Raw genomic sequence first — 18,620 nt, 5'->3', positions numbered from 1 at the left:
CGGGTCGTATTGGTCTGAACATATAAAGCAAATTACCAACAAGACTAACAGGACCAAAGGTTTTCTGCAACGTAACTCACAAAAGTGCCAATCTGAAATTAAAAGTAATGGTTGCAAAGTGATGCATGGTCTATATTAGATTATGCAGCCATTATTTGGTCACCACACACACAAAAGGATATCAATATACAGAAAAAAAGCAGCAAGAATAACTTCTCTTATGCCAACATTACACAAATGCTAACGAACCTTAACTGGCCACTGACCCTTGCTGAATGTAGAGAACAGAAAGCTATTATGATGTTTAAGATTACTAATCACCTTGTTGACATCTCAGCAAACTCTTACCTAACACCTGTACCCATGTATGTTACATGATACAAGAAGCCATAGCAAGAGGTTTATATAACCAATGACGAGAATTGATCCCTATTTACCCCAGCACATGATTGACTCTAAGGACATTGTAAAGACTGTAGCTGGTCTAGCAAAAAAATCAACCACAGCTAGTGTAGCAAAAAAATCAACCACAACTAGTCTAGCATGCATATGGTCAGCTTGCTTAAACATAACAAAAAATTCTGATTGCATTTGATTCAGTGGCATGTAGATGCTGGTATTATGAGACAGGGGGTAATATGCATGGGTCGCATTTGCATAGCTTAGTGTGTTAGTTACATCCTGCAGATTTAGGAGTAAATGGATAACATATCTATTCAGATCATAGATAGTGATCACAATTCTTAAATTGCTATATCACATTGGAAGACTGTCAATGATTGTACCACTCACTATGCAGTAAAGAGTATGAAGATATGAAGTGTGCATACAAAGTCAACCACTCTGTTCACCTGTCTACAGAGTCCCTGCTACCTTTCCCATATAAAATTTACTGTAATCAAATATGAGATAGTCAACTTACAAGCACAGTGTCTCATAATACCCACGCCTACAGTGTTCCAGAAAAAAATGATCATACAGGACCACCACACGGTTGAAATTTTAGGATAGCGTAGTTTATGGGTACATGCACCTTTCCCTATTAGTAGTATGAAATACCAGGGTTACAGTTTTAGGTGGTAGCAATGTTTTGAAGTTACATGTCTCATAAATACCACCACTACTCTATATGTAGTTATAACTAGTTAGCTGTGTTCTGTACCTTGTAGTGAATTCATACCATGCATGGTACAAATTATGCATATAGTATAGTGGCACATGAACAGGTGTACTACATGCATGCATGTGTGCCAACTTCAACTCAGTGCATGGTGCATTACTTTTTTACATAAATGACCTACTGATTGTGCGAGTAAGGTAACTTCTAGAATCAGACTTTATACCGATGTTGTAATTTTGTACAGAGAAATTCACAGTGAAGATGATGTCATGTAATTAGACTTAAGAAAGACTTATAGTCATGCAGTGGGCTGACATCTGGTTAACGAAAATCAACCTATCTAAGTGTGAACATCTGACTATCACAAATAAGAAAACTCCTACGAATTCAACATATCAAACTCAACAGTCATGTCTTTTGTGAAGTTCCTACTTAATTCCCACACACCCAGGGTTCTTCCCACACTGGTCAGCAGTGGTCCAAAGCGACCAGTACCCTCTTAAATCCGACCAGTACAATTCTTATATATATATATCACTGATATACGTGCAATATACCCTAATATAACACACAGCATATCAGTCTTTAGGCCACCACTCAGGAATTTCTGGGAAGAACCCTGCACACCCATCATGCACCACTCTTTCACTATATTTTTTTATTGCTATAGAATTAAGTACATGAAGTCCAATGTAACAAATTATACATTTATGGGCTGTGACTTGTGTAGCAACTTATATCATGCTTCTGAATTTATACAGAGCACGTACATAACACATTATACAAAATTATAATAATACATGAAGCATTAAATACATAATTATATACATCATGCATGTGTGCTATACATGACATTGTAGAAACATTATGTTATCATATATGCGTCATAAAGAATCATGGTTATAGTCTCCTCCTGCATCACCTCCTGAAGCAATATGAAAACATAACATGCATACAACTATAGCTACATATGCAATTATACATAGCTATAGCTACATAACACTGACAACTGAAAGTACTTAGAACAGTGTACACACAGGTATGTAGCTATAATGCTCGTTGCCTACTATCATGACACATAACAGCAAAGTTTCAAAACTTTATATCACAATAAAACTTTCTGTAAAGCTATACTGCATGACTATCGTACAGTACGATAGTACTGTATAGTAGGGACCACAAAGGTGTGGACGTAGCCCATGCATGAAAAAACATCACCCAAAAACCAGCCTCAATTGTTTTTGTTTTTATCTGCTTCACCAGTTAGGCACTGGAGGGCAAACACTGGAGGCAAAACCTGGTACCACAAGCCTAATATGATGACAATGAAGCAGTATTGGTTAGGTAAAACTAAGTCCAAACCAGCCTTCAGATCGACCCAAAACATTTCAACAACTTGCTACGAATTTTATTACGAAAATCCATTTTATACTGACTGACTGAGTAACTGACTGACTGACTGAGTAACTGACTGACTGACTGAGTAACTGACTAACTGATGTCAATAACGGCTACAGGCTTGATTTTTCACTGTTCGATGTTGCTTCAATCGGATATGTGTCTTTTGGCATATTGCTGTACGTACAGAGCATTCTTCATGGACTTACCAGTGTTCTCCTGTGTCCCATTCATCTTTGCTGACAGTGAAAGGTGTCAATTTGGTGGTAGCACATGATGGCTTCCCTTCGTAATGGAAATCATAGGTATTTTTTATAGTGGCTACTTGAGGTGCTTTTTGAACAGTTCTTGATTCATACTGCAATGTAATGGGTTGAACATAGCTGACAATGAAGTGTACTGGATACTTCACTTTTCAGACTGTAATTGATAGTTGGGGTATGCGGCACCATTTTTTCTCTTGATGCGGTATGCATGGGTTCACCAGTCATAATAATACAAAAATAAAAAAATTAACAAACAAGTACACAATTTTTTTTGGAAATTTTCAGGACCATAGCACATCGATAAAAAGTACTGAAACAACCTGGAGTAGTGCACAATATTAAATCAATAAGAAGTGTTATATCCCTACTGTGCTGAAGATACCATAATGGAAATGCATAGTAGGGATATAACACTTCTTATTGTTTTATTGTGATTTAATATCGTGTACTACTCCAGCTTGTTTCAGTACCTTTAATCGATGTGCTATGGTCCCTACACTCTAGTTGAAAATTCCAATTTTTTTGGTGTACTTGTATAATAAATGCATAATTAAGTTAAGTACATGGCATCTATGGAAAGTATTGAAGTCAAAGAATATTAACAGCCATGAGTGAGTGAATTACTTAGACGATCATTGCTTATACTGTAATACTCCTACTTATATACATAACAATATAGCTGCATGATAATGCAATACAGATTAATACACAAGCATACTGAGAAACTGCTATCCCACTAGAAAACCACAACAAAGTTAAAACCTGCATGGGAGTCAGAATAAGAATCTTGAAAGTGCCAAATGCAGCCCCAGACCCAGTGGTGATGCTCTAGCAACATACACGCACCACAACAGCTGTGACTTTCTCTGCATTCACAATTAAAATAGCCTGCAATTTGTGTATAAAGAAAGAGTACCGTATATGACCGTATAGAAGCCCGGGCGTTTATTTCCTATAAATCATTTTTGACCCGGCGTTTAAACGAGACCAGCGTTAATTTGGACCCGGGCGTTTATTTCTTACTAGCCACTCAATGAGAATGACAGGTGCCAGTACGAAATACAAAATCCATAGCCCATCACGTATTTGGACTCCTCTGCTGGGTGAAACATTGGAAGTCGGGTGGAAAGATGACAATGACCACGATAAATACGCTATGGCCATCACCAGAAGAGAAGGCATAGTCAAACAAGACAAGACATCATAAGACTGGTGACGAGACATCACTGTATAGTTAGCAGCTGACACGAGTTTAGACCCCCTTTCAGTGCATATCATTAGCACCCCGGCGTTTAAATGAGCCCGGGCGTTTATTATGACAGTCCCCTAGCTGTACCCGGCGTATATTTGAGCCCCTGCGTGTATTTGAGCCCGGCTTTAATACGGTCATATACGGTAATTTTTTATTTCATCATATATCCTTTGCATCAATGTGATCGTTGATGCAGCAAACACAGTTATTACTGAACTTGTTACTCTATCACAAGAGATTTTGTTGTATATCTATAGTAGTTTTCTGTCCAGCTCAATGTACAGGTTTATCCCACAGCCCTTGTGGTAAGAAGCAATGGTGAGGAATACTAGAGGTTGTGCTCTAGTGGTTGTCCTCTAGCTAAGGAGTAGGCATAGAAGGTAACTTTAAAAATAAATGCACTTTAAAGCTTTGCAATCATATTATATACACAAGTAATTTCCTGTGTCCATTTTACTGTAGTGATTGCTTGAAGAGGTCAACCATTTCTATACATATAGGACTACATTTGTGACCTGATTTTGGAAACCTACTTTTTGGACATATTGGATACAGATGAATGGTATTTTATATTTTAAATGCTTGGCAGCTATACGGGTGAAAATTTCTCTGAGGATAGAGACATTTATGGCTTTTCAGACCATCTGGAGTACAAGAAGCGACTTCTACAATTTCCCACCTTTTTTGTATAAAAGATGAGTTTTATAAAGGTGAGCTCCAGACCAAATTACATGCCCCTAAGAGCTCCAAAGGCACAATTCACACACATTTCAAGTTTTTGTAGACACTCCAAGTCAAAAAATGGTCTCAAGTCACCCCAGTGTCTTCCCAGGCCCTCTAGAGCAATGCATGAGCTTTGATGCCTACAGAAGTCAGTGTCCAGAAAGCAGACCTGGCAAGATTAAGGCAAAGTTAGTGTGAAAACTGTTAGCCATCTCGTGCTGGTGCTATATTTCAATGAGCCGAAAAGGTAGGTTTTCCAACATCATGTCACTGCCTATAGAGCTGTGAAACTGGACAGAATATCATAACCGATTACTGAGCAGGTCATAACTGCCGGTTGTCCGGTTAACCCATTAACGGCCACTGCTGTTATATGGCGGCATGGCATTATAACTCACTCATAGAATAAACTTTAGCCTTGTCACAACTTGTAAAATGCATTTCATAGCAAGATGCACTAGTACTGAAACGGACACGCCCATATAGAGGTCCCGTTTCTGGGATAACCATGCAGATCCTTCCTGGACTAGTGCGCGTTTGTTATGTAATAGCATAAAGTGTAACCTGTTATAATAGGCGAAGTAAATCGTTCTTCAACTTAAAACCTAGTAGCTGATAACAAAGAAAGTGTTATACAACGATGGATAGAGGTAAAGTCGACAGTCGGCTGCTTTATCCCAGACGTGGCATGGTGGACACGAGTGCAGATATGCATGCACAACAGCAGAAATGGGACAAATCATGAAGAAACCAGCTGTGGAATGGATCACACTGTAAGTAAACTGTATAAAATAATTCTTTGGAGTGTAATACACCTTAGTAAATAGCTAAATGGGAGTCCGCTGTTTGTTCGGGCTGGTTTATACTGAACTTTAGACTTTGTTGTTTGATAACTTCGTTGCGGTTACTGTTATGTAAACAAAAACAACACAGTCGACCTCCTTAGTTTATAGCGAGTATTTGGATATATGGTTACTAAATAGTTCTGTGTACAGAACGGTTAGTATAATGCAATTTGGCAATTCGGCCAGGGGCCTGGAGAATTTGGCCGTCAATGGGTTAACTGAATTGCCTAAAATTTTCAGCAAATTTTATGCTATACCCAGTATTTAGGCTACTTGTACCTTGAAATTTTTAGTATGGTTTGTCAAATTGTCTATATGGTGGCCAAAGTATGCAATAGGCACCATGTATATACTACAAGTATGACATCATAATGTTTGGGAAGGATGAAAAACACACACATTGTTGATTGAAAATGTTAGAGATTGGTTATTAGGTTATGCAGAAAAATAACCGATAACTGAATTTATAAAAATAACTGGTCGGTTAACTGGTTTACCCGGTAAAGTTCCATAGCTCTATAGTAGTGTTTATAAAATTATAACGTATGCAGACACTGGTTGTTGGTGTCAGTACAACTGGAGCAACTCAAGAGTCAATCACTAGTTGTAGCTATGAAGGTAATTTTTTTTTGTGAGTTCAAGGTGAGCTAGGGTTGGAGGACGGCCAACTCTAGCTCACCTTGAACTCACCAAAAAACTAATTTTCATACAGTGAAAAACGTAATATTCTGTTAAATAAGCAAATTTAGTTTTTAGAGTTGGGTTCAGTGTGATTCCTTCTTTATGCATAGAGCATCTTTCTTCATTTGCATTTAAAGAAGGGAAAGTGGGTAGCTGACAATGGTTATGAAGCTGGACTAGACTATGTTTCTGGTTGCAATTGACTGGTTGGGATCCATTTTCTTCCAAACTTTCTTGTTTCTCCACATTTTAGTCCAAGCTTTTTTTGATTGATGCAATATGTATAGTTCTTTTTTCTTACTACTTTGATCTACTAGCAACAAGCAAAGTGGTCTAGATAGCCTATATAAACAGTCATGATTGGTGCATTAAATTTTCAATCTCTATAGTTATTTTCTTTATATACATATAGATGGCTGAATGCTTACCTCCTGCATAACGTCTTCTCCTGCGCTTTGCCCTAAGTACAATACATCATACAAAGTAACATTATTTAGGGCTGGCTACTAACCATTTGTAAATTGGTATGGTGGCACCAATAAACAGCACAACTACTACTACTACTACTGATGATATTGTCAACACGATAACAATCAGTATTGAATCAGACTTGTGGTGTTCTCCATCTAGAATCACAGCTGGGTTGACAGGAATTTCAGGAATATATGAACACCTTTTGTCCAACGGATTGTAGGCAGGAATATCATCAAATGACCCTACAATATACACATGTGCACAGATAATTATTAATATCATGAGATGAAATGCATCCTTGATGGTAGCATGCACACTTATACTGTTTATCAAAAATAAGACAAGACTTGTTCACACATTTAACACATACCTCTGTTACTTAAAACTCGGCTACCATTGAATTTCAACAGTAACATTCCATTGACACCATCACAAATAATGTCTACTTGAAATAGTTCTCCTTCAACTAAAGTTTCAAGATTTTCCACTGACTGCTGAACCTATAAAAAACTAGTGTTTTAAAAAATTGTTAATTTAAAAATGAAGAAGGGATCTATGCAATAAAAAGTAGTGAAACAAGGGACGAATGATGCATGCCATTACAGCATAGCTCAATGGGAAAGTTCCTACTTTGGCATTGAACAAAATAATTGTTATAACTAATGTAGAGACTTTCCCATCGAGCTATACTGTAATAGCATGCATCATTCATCTCTTGTTTCACTACTTTTTATTACATAGATCCCTACTTCATTTTTAAATTAACAATTTATTAAATACTAGTTTTTGTTGTAGCACAGCTAGCTACAATGTAACTTGTTACTGTTCTATTAGAATACCTTACATGACTGTTGTATTAGAGTATGTCTTGAATCAGCCAAGGGGTGTGCAGCTAGCTAGACCAATAAGGGCTGCCAGGGTGAGGTCATCTTGTTTACTGATAAGTAAATAGCTACATTGTTAAGAGGTACATGTAGTCTCCGTACTCTATCGCTATTAGTCCACCTATATAAATCTTCATTTGATGGGAACCTATCGCGAACGGGATCCCAATCGTGAAGTTGCAAATATCTAGCTAGTATATCTCTTCTATAGTAGCACCGGGACTGAAGCACTTCTGAAATGCAGCTCTGAAATAATTCTGTGGCATCTAAATATGCTGCTGAAAGAAAGTTGGATGAAGAAAACAAGAAGCCTCATTGAAGATAAAAGCCAAGGCGCAGAGGGACTACACTCGTCGGAACCCCAAAAGGCACATCCCATTGGTGAGTTTGTTATTGTGGCGTAAAATGATGGCCGTGTGTACTTCGTTTGGCCTCTAGCCTTGCGACTGTGGTCAGGCAGTCAGGTAGTGGGACTAAAGCGATTTTTAAAAATTCTATATCCGGCCACCTGTAAGTGTTTTGTTACATTTAATGCTGTATTATATATTATATAAACTAGTGCTATTCTGTAAAGGTGATTTTCATTGTGTAAAATGTTTGTAGGATGATTTTTAAAGGCAGAATTTTAGGTGGTGCGAAATTTTTGGGGTGATCCCTACAAACAGTACTACCATACCATTTGATAAGAAGGTAAATCTGCATACATCTCAAGAGTTCATGACAGTGTATTCATAACTTTTGACATTGTAGCCACCTATTGAACTGATATAGCCAATCAGTAGTTTTTTTGGCTTTTGCAGGATTTTTATAACACTTTTGCAGTCCACTTTTTAATAACACCACTTCACTTTGGTGTTAGTTTGAAGTACAGTGAGGTGATCTTCATAACAGATTTTCAGCTTTACATATAAATCTACATAGTGAAGGCCATAGGCAGGCCCAGCCATTCTCTCGCCCCCTTGGACCTACAGGACTATATTGATTCCAGAAACTGGAATCATGCATTCACACTAAAGCCAATGGGCAAAAAGACAACAGTTATAAATGTACTTTACAGTTATAAACTATACATTGTGAAAAAAGTGGGACAAATAAGTTTGAATTATAGTGCCAAGATTGAGATACCCTAATAGAGCAGTCACTACTCTAATATAACAGTCGCAATTCAGTCTAATGTCATCAATAATTTTTGTAATACTAACTTATTTTGATTTAGTACACTTTACAGGTTTTATCTCAGGGGATATGCTAACTAATTTTTATATGCTTTGCAAAGTGTACACTTTGTTAGCTGAGTGCTATCAAAATTAAACCTAGGAGGGCTCAATTAAAAAAAATTTTCTCAGGAGATATCCAACTAGAGTCTTAGAAAGTGTATGTCTTTCATTCATCCATCTATACCAAAAAAAAGTTATGCAAATGAATATAACTTGTGTACTAGAGCTCCATTCTTCTCCTCTTAGTGGAATAAACACTGTTTTACCCTAAAACTTCTTGCCCCCCGACAGTGCCTCCTAGATCCACTTATGGTGAAGGCTATTTATAAAACAAAAATATGACTTCAATCAAGAGACAGTGTGGTTCTGACTGTCTGTGTTTGCTCAACCACTGCAACATTTTGAAGCACTTTTTGTTCCAAATAAAATGATCAACATGCACCTGGGACAACATAAAGTTGTTTCTAAATAATTATATATAGCATCACACTGCCACCATTTTCTGGTCTTTTACAACATGTAGAAGAGGATGAAATTCCACAGACAAAAAGCTCTGGTGTATATATTGCATATAACCGTTAACCCAAAGGTCCAGGATTTGATTTCTACTTTTCTTCTCACCGACACATTTGATGACTTACATATTCACAATATACCCAGCATTTGTACATACCAATGCAATTCATGAAATGCTAATTATTTGGCTTTAATGCAAGCTTGCATGCTTTCATCCACTGTATGCCTTTGCATAGAGAAGGGCTTGAGCTGTTTGGTGACAAATAGTTGTTTTTGTTTTATATAGCAATTTTTGAAACAAAAAAAATATAGTAACATGGTCCTGCACATAGTACAGGTATAGTTTACTATAAGTGGAACTTTAAAGGAATCCATTGCTTATCAGTAAGTGAGAAGAACACAAGCATTTTGGAAGACCATATGCTCCAAAGTTTCCCTCAGGATAGCTGTAATCTGAAGCAATTTTATCAGGTAAAGCGAATGATTAGAGGTATTGGGGAAGAAACTTCTTCGACCTATTCTCAAACTTTACATAGGTAAGAAGTCCGACTTGCTCAATCTGAAGCCGGACACAGAATGCTGGGTTACTAGTGGGCCATTTTTGGTAAGCAGAACTGGTGATGCGGGTAAGCAGAACTGGCGATGCGGGTAAGCAGAACTGGCAATGCGGGATGAACCAAACGTTAAGGTGCCAAAGTTGACGCTCATCAGATCCCACAAAAAGTGTTGGTTGAAGTGGAATGTCTCTATTGTGGACATTTTGAGACCCAGACTTTTTGCTATAATATAGAGGCTTTCCTCTCTCAGAGGTAAAAAATGTATTAACTAGACCTGTTGAAACCAAATTTTTTTCCTTATTATAGAGATTTTTCTATTGTGTCCTTAATTCAGGGAGTTTGTTAAGAGAGGCTCCACTGTATACATACATGGTTTATTATATTGCATGCATTGTAAACACAATTGTGCTTAACCACATTACCTCAAGATAGAATCTACTATCACGTGGTACTAAGTGCAACTCCAACAAAACATTCCGTGGTTTACAATCATGTATGATCTCCACATAGTTGATTTTACAGTTCTTATCAGTAGTCAGTACTTTAGATTGTGTTGCCAATGGCCGCTCTGTATTATCCTTCACTAATCTTAAACCACATGTTCCATCCTGTATGCAGGTCAGGTAAACAGTGCTTACAGACAGGCCATCAAGGCCTTGTCTACTGAGTAGGTAATGAGCTAGAATAAAAGCAACAAGTATGTACCAGGCTACCTGCTGGGTAGTGAAGCTTGGAGATTTGATAGTCCCAGTTATGTACATTAACAAACTGTGATAAGGACTCACACTCCCAAATATAATTATACTATGCAAGTCATGCAAATATCTTATGTATACATAATGCCATAGCCTGTATCTAACAAGTCACATGGAAAGGAACCATGATTATGTGTCTCCTAGCTGGCATGACTTGCTCAGATTGCATATATCATATTTGTATACCATACAACGGGTTACTTTCGAAGGAGTTTAATTTTTGAATTATTCGAAGAACACAGCTTCTACGAAAATTTAACTCTTCAAACATAAAGCCTTGTGCCAGGTTGGCTGAATTGTCCACTATTAAACAGAACTCCACATCTTATCATCCTAGGTAGAAGAAATACAGAACGAATACATGATATCTCTTTCCGTACCTGGCAGGCCAACACCTTTGCTATTATTGACACTGCAATGCCACGCCCACAGCAAATCAATGGTGAAGATTACTCGTTTCCCATTGGCAAAACCATCTTTCCTATAGTAGAGCAGTCCATACTTCATAAATCCTAATGAATGTCTAACTTTCGATTGTACCACTATGCGTGGTCACCATCTTCACTTAATTTAACGCACATTTACAAAATCATTTTAGTGGCGCTAAACATGATGATAGAGCATTCGAAGAAAATAATACCTTCGAAATATATTTTAGCAGCTGCTTTCCGAAAATTTCCCTTTGAAATTAACCCGTTATACGGTGTGAACAAGAGTTAATAATAGTGGGGAGGTATAAACCCTTGGTGTGAAGCATTAACTAATGCTATGAATGAGCACTTGTGACAAGCTAGGTGGCTCAGTTCACTCTTGTGAATTACCTTACAATTTTATGTATCATGTGTAATGCCTTCAAAATGTTATTTGTGCTGAATTAACAATATGCAATACCAATACTTTAGTTTATGCAAAGCACTGGCATGCACAAACGTGCTACGTACATGCGTGTACACACACAAAGCCCTTGGTGGTCATCTGAAACACAGCTATTGCTGCCTACTGCATGAGCAAACCTGTGCACCACTCAGGCTAGACAACCTTCCCAGTTTATGATCCCTACTCAAATGCAAAATTTTCATATACTTGTACAGCAGTTGATCATGCATGTGGTTTACTGTGCCAATTCTACAAAGTCAAGAAACAAATGTTTGTGCAGTTATTAAATACCAGCAGACATGGGTCAAGCCTTAAGCACTTCTGCTTTAAAGTACAAATGCTGCAATTTAGCAAATGCTTAAATTACAAAGTGAAGTACTATAAAAGTGCTTGATATAATTACTTAATTACTATATTAAGGTTACGGGATAGTGTAAACCCACATGTACACTATCAATCATTTTTCATGATTTAGGGTTTTGATTTTTCTTAATCCATTGTTATCGAATATTTATGCATTCTTAACTTCTCATTAATTGGCATGGAATTCAAATGTTGTCATGGAAACATGAGTTGTCCCCATGCCAATTAGTGAAAACTGTGAACCAGACCAATGAAGAACCATGAGAACTTACTAACAATTCTAAGGTTTGAAGAACATCACTTGTGAGGGACTGACAAGAGGATTTGTGAATAATGTGTATAGTTGCTGAAACATGGCTATAATATGGCCTAAAGCAAGACACTGTGGTCACAAAATTAATTTTTAAATTCATACAGTAGGGACCATAGATAAAAGTACTGAAACAACCTGGAATAGTGCACGATATTAAATCACAGTAAAACAATGAGAGTAGGCATCAGTCAGTCAGGCAGTAGTTAAACTTTTAAATTTAGTAGTAACTTGTTGAAAGTGTTTCAGGTCGATCTGAAAGCTTGTTTGGGCTTAGTTTACCTAGCCAATACTGTCTCATCATCGTCTGGGAAAATTGAGGCTAGTTTTGGGTGATGTTATTTTGTGGGCCACACCTACTCCTTTTTGGTCTCTACTATACAGTACTATCATACTGCATGATATAGATTGTTTGTTAATAAGTAATTAAGCAATTATATCAAGCACTTTTATAGTGCTTCACTTTGTAGTTGAAGCATTTACTAAATTGCAGCATTGTGCTTTTACTTAAGCATTTTTACAGGTGCTTGAAAAGTGCTTCAAGCCCCTTGACCCAAGTGCTTTGACCCATGTCTGATTACACCAGGCTGTGGGAAGCTCAAAGTAAAAAACAGTTCTGTATTCACCATATGGAACAATTTATACATCCACAGTTATATCCCAGGTAGTTGGAACATGATGGCAACCTGGGCAATGTAGAGCTGGGTATGGGCAACAAGACCCTAAACTGCCAAAGGAAGTAGGTATTATGTACACGTATGATGTAACTATAAGCCCATGAATACATAAACACAGTATTGGCAAAACCAGGGCTGGAACCGCCAGTCTGGCATTGGCCAGACTACTTTGAATTATGAAAACTCTATAAGTGTAATCAAAATATACTCTAATAGAACAGTCATTGCAATACTTATTATATCCACTACTCTCTAACTACATTGCTTGCAGAGGCACGTACAGGTGATATGTCATGCATATTTCAAAATCTCCATCAAGTTCCTAATTGTTTCAAAATCTTTGTGCAAAATGTTAAAAGTAGCACTTGATTTCTCTTCATTGCTGGGGATCATGAACATGGGCATTAAAACTAGTATTAAAAAAAATTAATTTAAAAATGAAGTAGGGATCTATGCAACAAAAAGTAGTGAAACAAGAGATGAATGATGGTATTACAGCATAGCTCAGTGGGAAAGTGCCTACTTTGGCACATTAGCTATAGCAATTATTTTGCTCAATGCCAAAGTAGAGACTTTCCCACTGAGCTATGATGTAATACTATCATTCATCTCTTATTTCACTACTTTTTGTTGCATAGATCCCTAATTCATTTTTAAATTTACAATTTTTTAAAAACTAGTTTGTTTAGTTTTTGTTGTAGCACAGCTAGCTGCAATGTAACTTGTGACTGCTCTATTAGAATATCATACATGACTGTTGTATTAGAGTATATCTCGAGTCAGCCAAGAGGTGTGCAGCTAGCTAGCCAATAAGGGGTGAGGTCATGTTAAGGAAACAGCTAGATTGTTAAGAGGTGTGGTCTCCGTACTCTTTTGCTATTAGTCCATTTAGATCTATAATTGAAGGATGTGGTCGCGAACCTATTGCGAACTTGCATATCCTTGTACATATCTAATCTTATAGTAGCGCCAGGACTGAAGCACTTCTGAAATCCAGCTCAGAAATAATTCTGTTGTGTCTATGTTATGTTGCTGAAAGAATGTGTTGATATGGAAAATTTACGCCTTGATATGGTTTTGTTGGATAAAGAAGACAAGTAGCCGGATTGAAGATAAAAGAAAAGACAAGGCGCAGAGGGCCTACACCCGTCGGAACCCCAAAAGGCACATTCCACTGGTGAGTTTGTTATTGTGGCGTAAAATGGTGGCCATGCACTGCTTCATTTGGCCTCTAGCCTTGCGACTGTGGTCAGGCAATGAGGCAGTCAGTGAGACTAAAATTCCAGTTGTGGCAATTTAAAAAAAATTCTATATCCGGTCACCTGTAAGTGTTTTGTTATATTTAATGCTGTATTATGCATTATGTGGACTAGTACTATTCCGTAAAGGTGACTTTTGTCGCATAAAATGTCTCTAGGATGATTTTTGAAGGCAGAATATTGGGCGGCGCACAAAATGTTTGAGGGGATCCCTACTTAAAAGGTACTACCGTACCATTTGATATTCCTTAATAATACTGATACACATTCAACTTGATACTAATATATTCATTCACATTCAACTTAATACTGATACATTCACATTCATCATACAGGTCATGATATGCAAGTGGGGTGCTTTGGTGGAGAATTCACCATGCAATATACTGCATTTCTGAGGGATAAGTTTTCATCAATACAACACACAACCTTGTACCCTAACAAGAAAATTAAGAATGTAAAAAAATGTAATAAAACATTTAATAAAACTTGGATGGATCCTCAAAAACATTTAATAACTCATGGATACAATTAGCTACACACGATCTTGAAATTTGGCTCATTTGTAGTATTGCTTGACTCACTAAAAATATTTCAAAATCTTTTCGTTGTGACATAATATTTATGGCCAATCAAAATTATAAGAATACATTTCCTATGTGAAACCATAAAAGTGCAATGTCCATTACAGCCTTTTCCCGAGATTCTAATTGAACCAAACCGTGTGTATCTGTTGTTGACACCTTTGTCGTTGCCACTAATTATCTGATTGGCTGGGGCGTTACTATTCAGTGGACTGGACTACTGGACTGACATATTTTTGGGTTTTACACATTCTATGGTTGGATTTACGGAGTCTTGCTAGTAAGCAACCTTAGGGCACCTGCAGCCTACTTCTAAACACTGAAGACGAACAGTGGAACATGCAAAAACTGTCTCTTAATAATTTCACTACTGTTCATTATGCCGCTATACAACACTTATTCCTTACCCTGGTGTGTAGTAATTGAATGTGACAGCATTAGTTAACCAGCAATCAACTAGCCAGTAGACAATATCTTTCGAAATATCCTTAGAACAAGCTTGAGGAGCAAGCTAGTCTCATTAGCGTGGCCAGACCTCTACACTTGCCTCTAGTTCAGTGCAGGGGTTTACCGATTAGAGATTGTCAGCATGGGCACTTATAATCTTTAATTAATAAGCCCCCGCTGCACCGAAACAGAAGTCTGGCAGTGAGACTAGCTTGCTCCTCAAACATATAACTCGAAGGATATTGTCTACTGGCTAGTTGATTGCTGGTTAACTAATGCTGTCACATTCAATTACTACACACCAGGGTAAGGAATAAGTGTCGTATAATGGCATAATGAACAGTAGTAAAATTAAGAGACAGTTTTCGCATATTCCACTGTTCATCTTTAGTGTTTAGAAGTGGGCTGCAGGTGCCCTAAGGGTGTTTACTAGCAAGACTCCGTGAATCCAACCATGGAATGTACAAAACCAAAAATATGTCAGTCCAGTAGTCCAGTCCAGTGTTTCAGTCCACTGAATAGTAATGCCCAATTGGCTGAGATGTTAACTCTTGAGAAAAAAAATCTACCTTTAATTTTAGCTGTTTTTCAGGACCCAGCTCAACCTGGACAATTTTGACCTGTGGTTTATTGGCACAATGACTACTACAAGGTGGGTGTCACGGTACTAATAGTCAACATGCATATAATTATGCACTTGTCAATTTCATGCCCCACCCCCGGGGAGGGTGGGGGAATACAGGGGATTTGACAAATCGTGGTGTCAAATTCCCCACTACTGGGGCAAAATTGGCTGTCAAATCCCCACTACGTCCCCACCTCCATAGTAGGGGATTTGACAACACCTCAAGGATGACTAAGCACATATTACAGTAATAAACCTGCCTTGTAACTATAGTAAAATTATAGCAAGTGTGATTTTATTGTTTAGAAATGCAACTACTGAAAATCGATCAGTGAATTGGACAACTGTCAATTGCCCCAGGGGTGGGGACAAGAAGCAATGTCAAATCCCCACCTGGGGTGTGGGGAATGAAATTGACAAGTGCATACTCACTAGTTACAACAGAGTGGATCAATTAAGCAATCGGAAAGTATACAACATGCAGGAGCTTACAATACCACACAGATATAGGAATTTTATTGACAGCAGTGATTCGCCGGCGTCGGCACTCCGCATCGCCGGCAACTGCCGCAACGTTTACCTCTGCTCCCATCTTGACATTTTTGGTTGGTGATCGTCGTCTCAGTGGAGAATGTCAGACCATAGTCACAATGACACTTCTGAAGCGTACCGTAGGCAGAATTTCTACTAAAACGATGGCAGTCGGCGATTCCTGACCAAGAAAATTCATCTCCGTGGTCAAATCTTGTCACAACAAAGCTCGAATTAACATTTGTGAATAACAAGACTAATGAAATAATCAGCCTATTTATACTCGGCAAAAATCCAACGCTCTTCATCAAGTTTAACATTGTTGACGCCGATATTGTAATTCCTTAGCACTTTTAACTTTATTTTTCAGACGATTTTTTTTTTAAAATAAAAAGCCCTTATTAAGGATATGCATACAAATAATGACATAATAATTAGTCATGTAATGGGGAAAGCCCAGTCTCTACTTGTACCAAGTCAACTGCAGCTAATGGGTTCTCACGAGCAAATCTATCGGCAGAAGAGCGAGAGCACTTTTAACTGCAACCCCACTCACGTGCAACCAATAGTCTCACGCGCCCGGCTACATGTACATAGGCTATGAACTAAGCTGTTATTAAACTAGCTACAAAGTGTTTCTTCGATGAAAGTTGTAGACTGTGCCAGAATGACTGAAAATATGATATAATTAAAACAAAACAGCAAATATATCATAATTCCATATCTTGTGCTTCGTCTTCAGAAAAGTCACTCATTGAGCTCTCACTTGAGCTGGAATTGTGCTCTTGTTCCCTCAAAGCCTCCTCTGTTGCATATTTCTTAATATACTCTATAACAATACCAACACAAATGTCTTAGTACAATATACCACACACACACAAACAAACAAACAAACACACACACACACACACACACACACACACACACACACACACACACACGCACACACAGAGACAGGGGGTTTTGTTTACCTTGAATTTTTTGTTTATATTCTTCTGGTTTGTGTAGATATAAAGCAGCTGCATCTCCATTGAGTGGGTCCACAGGATTAGGATATGAAAGTAACTGAGGCAAAAATGATTCAAAGATGTTTGTCAAGTCTAAAAAAAAAAAAAAATTATGTCACAGTGTTATTAGTTGCCATAGACTAACCATATAAAGCTGTCCAAGCTTGATTTATGACATCTAAACAAACAGTTCCTGACCTGGGATACAGTGAAGAAAGAGAATCTAGATTAGCTATGTTGTATAAACTTACGCCTCATCAATGTTGGGATGAAAAATTCTATTCACAAAACCTATAGAATTCAGAATCCAGTTAATCACAAGAATGCTATATAACGCCTACCAATTGAAGGTGATTTAAAAGGATATTTATCCGGCAAATCAACTCGGATTTTCCAGACACCACCTTCATACAATGCTAAACAGGGTAGACATGTTCTACAACAAGTAATGCTAAGCACGGTTGTTTCTTACATCCAGGAGGACCAAAGAATTTCACTACAAATTCATTTAGCCCACTCAAAATAGTCACTTCATGTTTGCTCTCAATTCTGTCAACACGTAATAAACACATTACTTACTAGACATTTAAAGTGTAACAGAAATTACTACACATTATAATGCATCATTCAATATCTTTTAATGTGGTACAAATTCATCACTTTAAATGCGGCACAGATTGATTCACTTGCCTAAAGTTTAATAGTAATTAAAGCAAACAACTTTAATAATGTGCTCAAATAGTCAATGGTTACCTCCCTCACTTTAGGGTGGCACAAATCCAAACCGTACCCCCACCCCAGTGTCAATTAAAAACTTACAGTTTCACCACGTCGGTGTCCATGCGTCTCTTGCCCGCTGACGGTGAAGACATGGCCTTTTATTTTTGCCACACACCTATATCACTTCACTTTACACTGCCTCCCGAAATAAGTGAGAAAGTTTTCAACACTGGTATCTAAGTTTAGTGCTAAGAAAATACGTCACTAGAATTAAAATGCCAAACTGCGCGACAACAGGACACAACTCGACAACTAAACAAAGGAAGTTTGATATCGAAAACACGGAGATAGTTTATCCATCTACTGTAGTGTTGCCGGTCCTTAACAGTCTTTCATAAATTTATTTTCTTTACGAGATCAAGCCAACAAACCTGAGCCACACTCGCCAGATACTACTGAACTGTAATATTTTAGAACTCCGTTCCTCTACATATTATCGCGGTCGTTGAAACTTGTAAATATATTACGTCATG

General features: G+C 37.7%; 2 protein-coding genes across 3 annotated transcripts; both read right to left on the bottom strand.

Annotated features, from left to right (window-relative positions):
* Positions 1-1,887: 1,887 nt before the first annotated feature.
* LOC136262124 (uncharacterized) lies at positions 1,888-16,922 on the bottom strand. Of its 2 annotated transcripts, none has more exons than XM_066056279.1 (6): positions 16,410-16,922; positions 10,356-10,612; positions 6,959-7,001; positions 6,797-6,911; positions 6,714-6,745; positions 1,888-2,045 (listed from the first exon to the last, which is right to left on the bottom strand). In XM_066056279.1, the coding sequence occupies exons 1-6, from the start codon at positions 16,678-16,680 to the stop codon at positions 2,005-2,007; spliced, it is 759 nt and encodes a 252-aa protein (XP_065912351.1). In that variant the 5' UTR covers positions 16,681-16,922; the 3' UTR covers positions 1,888-2,004. The 2 variants fall into 2 exon arrangements, with proteins under 2 accessions (XP_065912351.1, XP_065912350.1); XM_066056278.1 differs by adding an exon at positions 7,130-7,259 and having other exon boundaries at positions 6,797-7,001; positions 16,410-16,907.
* A 100-nt stretch (positions 16,923-17,022) lies between these two features.
* LOC136262130 (ubiquitin-conjugating enzyme E2 H) lies at positions 17,023-18,588 on the bottom strand. The gene is made up of 7 exons (XM_066056286.1): positions 18,187-18,588; positions 17,840-17,916; positions 17,709-17,783; positions 17,619-17,658; positions 17,513-17,565; positions 17,332-17,460; positions 17,023-17,189 (listed from the first exon to the last, which is right to left on the bottom strand). The coding sequence occupies exons 1-7, from the start codon at positions 18,237-18,239 to the stop codon at positions 17,071-17,073; spliced, it is 546 nt and encodes a 181-aa protein (XP_065912358.1). The 5' UTR covers positions 18,240-18,588; the 3' UTR covers positions 17,023-17,070.
* Between the last annotated feature and the right edge of the window lie 32 nt (positions 18,589-18,620).

The sequence above is a fragment of the Dysidea avara genome, chromosome 7 (genome assembly GCF_963678975.1).
Source record: "Dysidea avara chromosome 7, odDysAvar1.4, whole genome shotgun sequence".
Classification (NCBI taxonomy): domain Eukaryota; kingdom Metazoa; phylum Porifera; class Demospongiae; order Dictyoceratida; family Dysideidae; genus Dysidea; species Dysidea avara.
This window is presented reverse-complemented; position numbering and strand designations above follow the sequence as displayed.

What these genes read in the sequence shown, in the direction of transcription:
- LOC136262124 (XM_066056278.1), bottom strand. Translation starts at nt 16,680, where the DNA reads ATGTTAAACTTGATGAAGAGCGTTGGATTTTTGCCGAGTATAAATAGG. An exon ending in ACCATACCAATTTACAAATG is followed by an intron (nt 6,746 to 6,796) that starts GTTAGTAGCCAG and finishes TATTGTACTTAG; the next exon opens with GGCAAAGCGCAGGAGAAGAC. An exon ending in GAGAAGACGTTATGCAGGAG is followed by an intron (nt 2,046 to 6,713) that starts GTAAGCATTCAG and finishes ATATTGCTTCAG; the next exon opens with GAGGTGATGCAGGAGGAGAC.
- LOC136262130 (XM_066056286.1), bottom strand. Translation starts at nt 18,239, where the DNA reads ATGTCTTCACCGTCAGCGGGCAAGAGACGCATGGACACCGACGTGGTG. An exon ending in ATTCTTTGGTCCTCCTGGAT is followed by an intron (nt 17,784 to 17,839) that starts GTAAGAAACAAC and finishes TACCCTGTTTAG; the next exon opens with CATTGTATGAAGGTGGTGTC. An exon ending in ATATAAACAAAAAATTCAAG is followed by an intron (nt 17,190 to 17,331) that starts GTAAACAAAACC and finishes GTATTGTTATAG; the next exon opens with AGTATATTAAGAAATATGCA.